Source organism: Microtus ochrogaster, chromosome 4 (genome assembly GCF_000317375.1).
Source record: "Microtus ochrogaster isolate Prairie Vole_2 chromosome 4, MicOch1.0, whole genome shotgun sequence".
NCBI lineage: Eukaryota > Metazoa > Chordata > Mammalia > Rodentia > Cricetidae > Microtus > Microtus ochrogaster.
In genome coordinates this window covers 49,938,108-49,948,259 of record NC_022011.1, presented here as the reverse complement: position 1 = coordinate 49,948,259, position 10,152 = coordinate 49,938,108, and the positions used below count along the sequence as shown (strand labels likewise).

The 10,152-nt window shown below is 51.9% G+C and overlaps 1 protein-coding gene across 6 annotated transcripts in view; it reads right to left on the bottom strand.

Moving 5' to 3' along the window:
• The window catches only part of Vav2 (vav guanine nucleotide exchange factor 2), a 174,953-nt gene that overhangs the window by 2,106 nt on the left and 162,695 nt on the right, over nucleotides 1–10,152 (bottom strand). For 4 of the 6 annotated variants that reach the window (XM_013346056.2, XM_026778742.1, XM_026778743.1 and 1 more), the window contains 6 exons: nucleotides 9,183–9,235; nucleotides 7,430–7,546; nucleotides 5,870–5,957; nucleotides 4,606–4,729; nucleotides 3,636–3,722; nucleotides 2,690–2,844 (listed from right to left, as the gene is read on the bottom strand). In XM_013346056.2, coding sequence (XP_013201510.1) covers nucleotides 2,690–2,844; nucleotides 3,636–3,722; nucleotides 4,606–4,729; nucleotides 5,870–5,957; nucleotides 7,430–7,546; nucleotides 9,183–9,235 — 624 coding nt within the window. The remainder of the gene's footprint in view (nucleotides 1–2,689; nucleotides 2,845–3,635; nucleotides 3,723–4,605; nucleotides 4,730–5,869; nucleotides 5,958–7,429; nucleotides 7,547–9,182; nucleotides 9,236–10,152) is intronic. The other 2 variants (XM_026778744.1, XM_026778745.1) reach the window with 1 other exon arrangement.

Below are 10,152 nucleotides of genomic sequence, written 5' to 3'. Positions count from 1 at the left end.
TTAGTAAGAGCTACCCCATACAGTTAGTAAGAGCTACCCCATATAGTTAGGAAACTGGCGAGAGAGCAGACATTCCTTCCAGAAAACAGGAGTCAACAAAGAAGTCCTAGGCCAGAAGCTGGATGTGGTGACGCCCATCCACAACCCCAGCATTCAGACCAAGGATTTCCCTGAGTTCAAGGCCAGCCATGCCTTTTCAGTGAGACCCTGGCTTCAAAAATAAAACAAAACTAACCAATAGACAAAAAGGAAGAAGGGAAGAAGAGGGGAAAAACCCCTAGAATCAAAAGATACAATGACTTGAAAGACTCTAAAAGGAGTAACAACAGGTTAGACAGGGAGCAGGACTAACAGGTAAATCCTGGATAGGATGCAGATGGAAAAGGAAAGAGAGGAACCTGGCAGATGGACTCTCAATCAAGTTCAAAGTTAATTCCACAGATAATGAGAACCTGGACCTGGACACTCCAATCAGAACCCATCCTAGCTAGATCTCAGAGGACAAGCCTTGGTTAAAGGATTTCCCAGACCAGACAGACGTGTCCGTGCGACTGTCTTGATTGCTAGTTGATGTAGGAGTTCCGCCCACTGTGGGCAACACCATCCCCTAGGCAGGGTATCCTGCGATGTGTAAGATCAAACAAGCCCTTTCCTCCCCTAAACTGGTTTTGGTCAGTGTTTTATCACAGCTGCAGAAGCATAGGACAGGTGCTGTGACTGACACTGGTGAATGACAGTCCTGTGTACACCAACATGAAGGCGTGGCCTCTGTCTACATATGAAGAAACAGAAAATATAACAATGGGGTAAAATAACTGTCTTCTCTTCAAGAAATGTTACAAGTCATATATGACCGAGAGAAACTGAGGAACGGTCCAATTAAGATGATGGCCATGGCGAGTAGTCCATGTATCCAGGAAACAACAGCAAGAAGAAAGGTAATTGAGAAATTCGGTGAAATTAGAAAATTTGACTACAGATCAGAGAACTATATTATGTCAAAGGAGAAAGGCCTTGACTTCAGGAAATATTAATGAGTAAAGAAATGTCATTTTGGGGGCTGGAGAGATGGCTCAGTGGTTAAGAGCATTGCCTGCTCTTCCAAAGGTTCTGAGTTCAATTCCCAGCAACCACATGATGGCTCACAACCATCTGTAATGAGGTCTGGTGCCCTCTTCTGGCCTGCAGGCATACACACAGACAGAATATTGTATACATAATAAATAAATATTTAAAAAAAAAAAGAAATGTCATTTGGGCAATTACTTTCAAATTCAAGGCTGTGAATTATAAATTCACACTTTCCCAGGGGTAAAAGTCATCACTGCAGAGACTCTATCGTCCAAGAGCACCTGCAACCACCAGAATATTAGCGCATGTGGTAAAAGGGTATATAACTAAAACACCCATCATGAGGAGGGGAAATAAAATAGATAGAAAATATATGGGTTAACCCAAAAGTTGCTCAGAAAGGAGAGGGGAGTGACTGACCGACAATAAGCAACAAGATGTTGGTCTTACAAATGAATAGCCCACTATTTATACTAAATGTAAATGGACTACACAGGCCAACTAAAGGGCAAAGACTGCCACATTAGATCCACTTTGAAAATTCCAACTGGTTATAAGAAACTTATCTCAAAAAAAAAAGAAAGAAAAAAAGAGAAAAAAAGAAACTTATCTCAAGTACAAGGAAAGAGAAAAATCAACCATAATAGGAAAGAGTGTGGGGAGGTGGTTAGAAAAGCACCCACTCAAGGAAAACGGCCGCTGCCTCTGTCAAAAGACAGGTTCAGCAGTAAAACTGCCAGAAATAAAGAGGCATTCCACAATGACAGCAAGTTAACTCAACAAGAGCTACTCACAAAAGCTCAAACTAGTTATTTTCAAATTGTGCTATGGAATTGCCTGGACCTGGTGAGGGCCCCAGCTGCTTCCAAGACAACCAGCATGGGCTCGCTTTCAGAGCCAGCCCTCAAAGTCGCTGCTATGACTTAACTGCCTCACTCTTTGAAGGGCAGCAGCTGGGTATAAGTGAACACATCTGGGGCCTGCAACACAGATGCCAAGCTCAGAGGCAACAGAATGGCTCCTGCTACCAGCTGCAGAACGTTCAGCAGGGGAGCCAAGGCTGCCCGGCTCTCTGCAGACAAGTACATTTGTCTGTGGGTACCTGCAGTCCCAGAAACACTCAGTTTTCCTGCTGGTGGCACATGGAACTCTCTGTCTTTCCAAAAGGTTGCTCAGAGACCTGGGTCAAAGCCAGTGGCTCTAGATGGGTCTTGGGATAGAGAGGGCTTTTTGCAGGTCTCTAGGGGAAAGAGTTTGAGGGGACCACCTGGCAGTCATTGGAAACAGGAGGAAGGGATAGGGTGGGTAGGACCTGATGGGTCCCTGTGGCTTCTCTACCTGCAAGTGACCAGAAGACTGTATATAAAACCTGTTCCTGAGTGACCATAAAGGCAGAGAAACAGGGTCTGACATAGTACAGGGTCTGTGGAGCCTGGATCACAGTGAACATATGGATTCGCAGCCCCCTCCCACCCCTGTGACATCGGGGAGAGAGCTCAGACACAGTGTGCCTAGAACAAGGCTGAGCATGGTCAAGGCTCTAGAATAGCTTGTCTGAGTCCAGCTGGGTCGGCACTGGGCCTCTTCATGAAGCCCTCAGGCCAGGCAAGTTACTCACCCGTCCGTTTGTCTCGCCTTTCCACCAGCCCTGGTCCCCGCCGATTCGGCTGTAGATCTTTACCACATCACCTTCCCTCAACGACAGCTCCCGCATGTCCCGTGCAGCGAAGTTGTACCTGGCCACAGCTGTGCCAATGACCCGTGGCGTGAACACTATTTGGGGCAGACAGGGTGGGACATCACACAACCGCAGGAGCTGCTCAGTCAGGGCTCAGAGGCCCTTGGACCGAGCTAGGTCTCATCCCCAGTACAGAGAGTCTGGCTTTGTGCCCACAGCCAGAAGAAGGTCTCTGGAGGACACACTAGCCTCCAGCTCAGAGCCCTTCAAACCTTGGTGGCTTTGGTATGTGAACACCCGTGCATGCACTAGCAGAGGGTTGGAGCTATCACCACCCATGCTGGGCAGCTATCACAGGCAACAGGCATGTCACTGGTGAACAGAGCAGGCACCCACATCTTGACCACTACAGCCTGTGGTTCCTCCATCCCAGATCTCCAAACTAGACTGGAAACCCCCTGAACTGGTTTGGCCCAGAACCCAGAAAGTCCCATGGAACAGGTTGACAATGGCAGTGAGTGAGGGGACACACAGCCCACACAGCAGGGCTTTGACTCTGGCAGCAGAACGCATGCTGTACCAAGGCTGACCGCAGCCCCTTCTTCTGCACCCATTCCATTCCTAGGCAGCTGTCAAGGACACAGAGCAGTTGCCAGCTCCGCCCATCCTATTTCCCACAACCAGAGGCAAAGCTCCCAATGGCTGTGAAGGGTAACAGCTAAGGAGGCAGGGAAGTAGCTATCAGCGTGACCAGGAAAGAGCCCTGCTTAAAGTGTCCTCCTGTGCAGCAGCCTCGGTGGCCCTGATTCCCAGCCCCCTCCCCACCCAGCACCGGGCTGCACAGCCAGGGGGACCCATCAGGCTGGACCCTGAGCAGTAGAGGTACCTGACCAGAAGGGAGCGGAGGGGCCCTGAGGGGCAAAGCTGAGGCCCTGAGGACTGAGAAAAGAAAAGTTGTAGGAGGCGCAGGAAGCTGCAAAGAGGCAAGAGAAAGCATAAGACAGAAGGCAGGACACCGATGGCCGCGGAGCACAGGGGATGCCAGGCTCTACCTCAGGAGGGCACCAGAAAGGGCAGGGGCCTAGCATAGGCACAGCTAGACCACTGCTTGCTCTTCACCTATGTCTTGAAAAGACAATGGGGGTGTGTGGCTGGAGAGATGGCTCAGTGGTTAAGAGCACTGGCTGCTCTTCCAGAGGACCTGAGTTCAATTCCCAGCAACCACATGGTGGCTCACAACCATCTGTAATGAGATCTGGCGCCCTCTTCTGGCATGTGGGCATACATGGAGGCAGAATGTTGTATACATAATAAATAAATAAATCTTTAAAAAAGAAAAGACAATGGGGCCCACTGCCATAGAGGCTGGCAACCCTCTGATTGTCTGCTCTGTCTGGAGTGGGGGAGGGGAGGGCTCAGGGCTCTGCGGGTCCCTGTAGACCAGAGACTTGGCTTACTTAAGGCAAAGAGCTCTGAGCTGGAGCCAAATGCTCTGGCCCTCTGTCTGTCCCAAGGTCCAGGTTGTGCCCCTGTCCTCTGCTTTGGAGTCCCCACTTTAGGCAGATAGCTGGCTCACACATCCCAGGCCCCAGGGCACCCTGGGAGGGATCTGCCCAGATCCCACCCTATTGCTTCTCACTACTGTCAGCTCCAAGCACAGGCATCAGGAGCCAGGGGGGCAGTGCAGGCCCCATCTGCTACACGAAATGGGAAGGGGCATGGGCCAGCAGCAGTGACAGACGAGGTGGGCCGGGTCCACGCTCGGGGATGGGGGCAACAACTCTTGACCCAGATGGACAGGGAGCATCTTGGCCCTGGAAGTGGCCTGGCTGAATAACCCTGGGCCCAGACATTACCTGAGGACCGGCTTGAGGTCCTGGTGGTGGCGCGCTCCCGAGACTTGTAGGGGAACTTGAGCGTAGTGTCCAACTGCTTGAAGCTTTCCTTGAGTGAGTGGCACTGGTAATACTCCACCAGCTCCTGCAGGGGGCGCACGCTCACCAACGGCTGGAGAATCAGGAGCCCTCCCACCTCCTGGGCTCCTCAGAGAGCCCCTCACTCCAGCCCAGTCCAGCTAGGATGGTCAGTGCCTCAAAGACTTCTCCCTCAGCTTTAGTGATCCCAAATATTGCTGAAAGAATGCTCTGGAAGGAATGCCAAGGTTGGAGGACAAACCGCTGAGTGAGGGCACACCTGCAGGGTCAATGCCATGAGGACAGTACCAGGGAGAGGACTGGGCAACCATGAATGATGGCCACAGGAAGGGTGGTATCGTGGCTTTGTAAAAGCCCCATGAACGGTGGCCTGGCTGTCCCGGGAGAGGCACCTAGAGCCTCACCTGACGGTACATGTTGGCTTTGGGTTGAGAATGGGATTTTAGGCACCTTCTGTTTAACTTTGCGTTTTCCCATGGGCCACAGAGGGGAAAGGAAAGCTCCAGCGTCCTACCTGAGGACAGTGTTTTTGCTTAAAAGAAATCTGGGGCCAGGTGTGGTGGCGCAGGCCTTTAATCCCAGCATTAGGAAGGCAGAGGCAGGCGGATCTTTGAGAGTTTAAGGGCAGCCTGGTCCATATAATGAGTTCTAGACCAGTCAGGGCTACATAGGGAGACCCTTACCTCCAAAAACAAAGAGAAAGAGCTGAGGTTGAGGTTGGGCCCAATTGTAGGGCAATTGCCTAAAGTGTGTGAGGCCCTGGGCTCTACATTGGTACCGAAAAGGGGATGGGGTGGAGGGAAGGAATACCAGAAACATTATCATGTCACTGTAAAGAACACTACGCCTTCCACTTCATTATGGCGGGGCTCAAAGAGGTGGAGAGACTAGGTTTGAGGTTGCTTATAGTCTCCTGTTGGGTGAGAAGCCTCCCTGGCCCTTGGTTTCTGTTCTGTCACGTGACTTAGGGAAGGCTTTGGAGTGTCCAGACTCAAGTACAACATCCTCCCAACTGTCCCAAGGTACCCGATCAAGTTCCCCTAAATTTTGCCCCCACGCTGCTGAGAATCATCCCTCCCTAGGCAGAGAGAATGGGCCATCGGGGAGCAGAACGGCTGTGGAGGGGAGAGGCGTTGTGGCCTCCGCGGCCAGGGGCCGGGGCAGCAGGAGTGCCGGGCACACGTACCAGGAGGCTCTCAAACTTCTTAGCTTCGGTGATGTGGATCCAGTTGTCCTTCTCCACCACCTTGATGTGCTTCACCTCGTCATTGAACCTGGACGGACACACGGACACAGCCCAGTGGTTACTGCACACGCACACAGTCCCAGGTCCACTCCAGATCTGGTCCAGGGGGATCCTGACCCAAACCTCTGTGCCACCTCTGCAGTCACTCCAGGCCAGCCATTTCTCCAGCACTCCATTGGGGCAGATCCGGGACCTAGCCCAGCGCTCTCCCTGAGTGCTTGAAGTCCATACTCTAGAGTCCCCACTACCAACTCACTCCTCTCCTCCCTTCCCACCACCCTCTGCAGGTTTCTGCTGCCTCCAGGCTAGGGCTTTGGCTCACTGGCTTTGGACATTGGGAGATCCCCCTTCTTCTTGTAAGCAGCTCACACTGCCCTGATCTCAGTCTCTAAAATCCTCCAGGCTGGTCCAGAAGCACAGAGTGCAAGTCCACTATGGCTCAAAGACAGCGGACTCCGCCCTCGTCCATCACTGTCTTTAGTTCAAGTGTTCCCAACATAGAGAGCCTTGGGGGGGGGCTCTTCTGAAAGCCACCCCAAGCCATGTCAGGCACCATGGCCAAAGACATCACACGGACAGAAAACTGGAACCAGTATCCCAATGACTGTGGGTGTAGGAAGGCAGTCAGTGAAGCAAGAGAACCCATCTCCCCATCCCGTGTCTATCTGTTCAGAAACGGAACATGTAACATGGACTAGGCACCTTGGCCAGGGCTGAGGGCTGGAGAGACATTCCAGGAATGTCTAGGAATATAAGGTTGGTTCAATACCCTGCAATCAGCTAGAGCAAAAGCAGACTAATGAGTAATCAAGCTGCCAGGTGGCCAGTCTCCCACTCCACCGGGCCTTTGCAGGCACCTAGCCGTGTCACCCTGGACTGAACGTGTGCTGTGAGCCTCATCAATAGGATCCCCACAGTGCTGTCCTGAAGGCCAGGCATACACAAGACACAGTGGACACTCCTATGAGGTGGGTATGACGTCTACCAGGTCATTACATGGGGTTGGCTATGCATTTCTTAACCCTGTAACATCTAATAACTTGTGCCCCTGGGTGTCCTGTGCTGAGGAAAACAAACTGCCAGGTTTTTTTTGTTTTGTTTTGTTTATCTGAGGAAAGATGCCCAGAACAAGGGCCTGTGGTCTAAGCTACAAGGCTGTCACGGTCACTGCTGGAGTTCTCCAAGGGTCCCCAGATGCCACAAAAGAACATGATGGGTACATGCATCCTACCTAAGACTCCCTGGACATCCAGTACATCCCTGGCAACACCTCCTAGTGTCCTACCAGTCCGCCTGTGTCTGAAAACGCTCCCTCCTCGACCCGCGTGGCCATGGAGTTGTGTCTAGTGTGGCCAGCACATGCAAGGAGTCCCGACGGCTAGCATGTGTTCTCTGCCTCTCCCTCGCCCAAGATTTTCTAGCCTGAACACTGGAGAAGACCCACTCCATCCCCTCAATAACGGGTCCGGGGGGAGGGGGGAGACACAGTCCTAGGCTTACTTGATGCTGATGGCGAAGCGCTCAGCCTCGGCTGGACGCTCTCTGATGAGGTAGGTCCCGCTGGGATGAGACTTGAGCAGGTTGTCCGTCTGCTGCCGTTCCATGTTGCCAGCAAACCTGGGGTCGGGAAATCAGAGCTGTGACACATTGCTGAGGAGGTGGTGGCCTTGGTGTGTACATGTCACCTGTCTCAGGCTTTGCTCCTTGTCTGAACTTTAATCTTTGAGGTGAGGAGATAGGCAACTGATGAGGGGTTTGTGGCCATGTCCTGACCAGAGCACAGTGTGGGGAACAGCACCTTAGGTCAAGAATACAAGGATGTCTGAGAAAGATGTCACTGGGGAGAGAGACGAATGCGCCACAGCCAGGCAGAGGGACTGTTCGAAGCACAAACTTCTATCAGACCCCATTTTTCTAAATTGTTTTCACTACTTGAAGTAATGATGTGGCATCTTGGGGAGACACTCTGGAGACAGCCAGCGTCCATACAGAATGAGAGCTGAGCAAAATCAGGCCTTTCCCATCATCAAAAAAAGGTGGTCAGGTTGGTCACCTCAGCAAAGCAATCCCATGTTCCCACAATGTGACACCATGCGCCTAGTGTTCAGCAATGCTGCACAACCAAGGTAGATCTGCGGCTAATAAATCAAATCTCTTGGGGGGTGGGGGAGAGGGGTCACTTTCTTTAGTGGTAGCCACTGAAAGGTTGCCCACACTCTGGTTATAAACTCCAAGGGTGGCACACACTATAAAAGTGGGAGGTGCCAGCTGGGGAGATGCTGGGGAGCCGAGGAGTGGTGGAGGCAACACCAGACACGTCTGAGATTGTCGGAGAATGAAAACATAATTCAGACACCATAGCAACTGTGGTGGATATTCTTGAGTGTCAGCTCGAGTCACCGTGGGAACAGTCTCTGATGTCTCAGGGGTGATCTCCATTAAGCTAATTGAGGTGGGAAGCCCCAGGCTCCCTGCGGGTGGGACACAGTCCCAGGGGATGGCTTCTCAGGCTGAATAAAAAGAAAAGCAAGCTGAGCCAGCATTTGCTCATCGCTCTGCTTCCTGATCATGGCTGCTTCCCCATGGCGTACTGTACCCCGGAACTAAATAACCCTTTCCTTCCTTAAGCGGTCGTGCCGGGTAGTTTGCACAGTAAAATGACAAGAAATAAATAAAGACTCCATCGAGGGAAAGCCCCATGATCTCTATGACATCAATCATTCGCTACCTGCAGGGCAGGGTGGGCATGCACCCACAGGCCCAGTGGGCTTCCTAGAGAGATGCAATAGGACAGACAACAGTGAGGGGCTAGGAGGGGACAAAGGACCGAATGGGGAATGAGCCCCATCTGGGGTTAGAAGTGTGTGCTGCCATGCGCGGTTATGCGGCTTTGAGGGATAGTTCTAGGCACTGGACACAGCAGGGACAGAATCAATAGGCTAAGACTCACGTGACCTGTGACCATACCCAAACATCCACCTTTATCCTTCCACGTAACCCAGCTTCTCTTCTCACCAAAGGCATGATTACAAACCACAAATACATCACCTCTACAGCTTACATAAAGAAGCCCAGTTAAGCCTGCATAGGAAAGGACTCGTTACCACACATACTGGAGCCTATGGATCCGTTTTAGAGACAGGGAGATAGCCAAGGTAGGACTCAGTTTCCCCCTGCTCACAGGCTTACAGGGCCACACCCTATGGCACAGGGGCCTCCAAATGCCCGAGTCTGCTGCCCACAAACCACTTACCAAGGGTATGCAGTGTAATCAATCTCCCGGGATGGCGGGCGGCCAATAGGTGGCTAGGGACAGAACACAGGTGCATTAATGTCCCCTGGGGCATGCAGTAGAGGGGAAGTTTATGAGAAATCCAACCCTGCGACCGGCAGTCTATACTGGACCAGAATTTCAGGTGAACTTAGCCCAGCACCCCTGAACTGTCACATCCCAGGGGCCTTTCCAGTTTCCTCTGAGCAGTCGTTCAGGACGTTGACCAAGAGAATGACTGACTTTCCCGGAAGGCGTGAATGAATGAAATGATTGATTTTCACAAGGCCTGAATTAATAAGGAATCAACAGCAAACTTAATTCTTGGGAGGGAAAGGCCGGAGGCCACAGAAATCCCCAACAGTGGACAAGAAGTGACCACACTCAGGAGGTACTGTGTCCCCCATCCCTGACCCCTGTCCTCCTCTGCTATGGGTTCCCCAAGTCTATCCAAAGAGTTCTTAGTGTTTAATATTTCCTTCAAGCAGCAGAGGAACCGTAGGTCTGGGGTGAGCGGGGACGCTTCCTGTCCCAGCTTTCAGGGAGAAGGAAGTGTCTCTTTCACTTTCAGCTGTCCTCGAGGGGACAGGGGTCAGGTTATTCCAGGCCAGCTCCTTGCTGCTTTGGACATCAGAGCCAAGAACAGCCTTGTTTGTTGTTCCTAACAAGATCCAGCTCTCAGGCCTTGTGTCTGGGAAGCTTCCTCTTCTCCCAGCTATGAGGAGGCATAAAGAGCCTTCTCCACAGGGGGGGGGCAGTTTCAACTGGGCGGATGCCCACTGTGGCCTTAGACTAAGAATGGACCCCTAGGCTCAAAGAGAAGGGAACTATTTGAGAAGGGATAGAAGGTGTGGCCCCGTTGGAGTTAAGTGTGTCGTTAGGGATGGGACTAGAGGTTTCAAAAAGCCCACGCCAGGACCCGTGTTTCTGTCTGCTGCAGGATGCAGCTCTC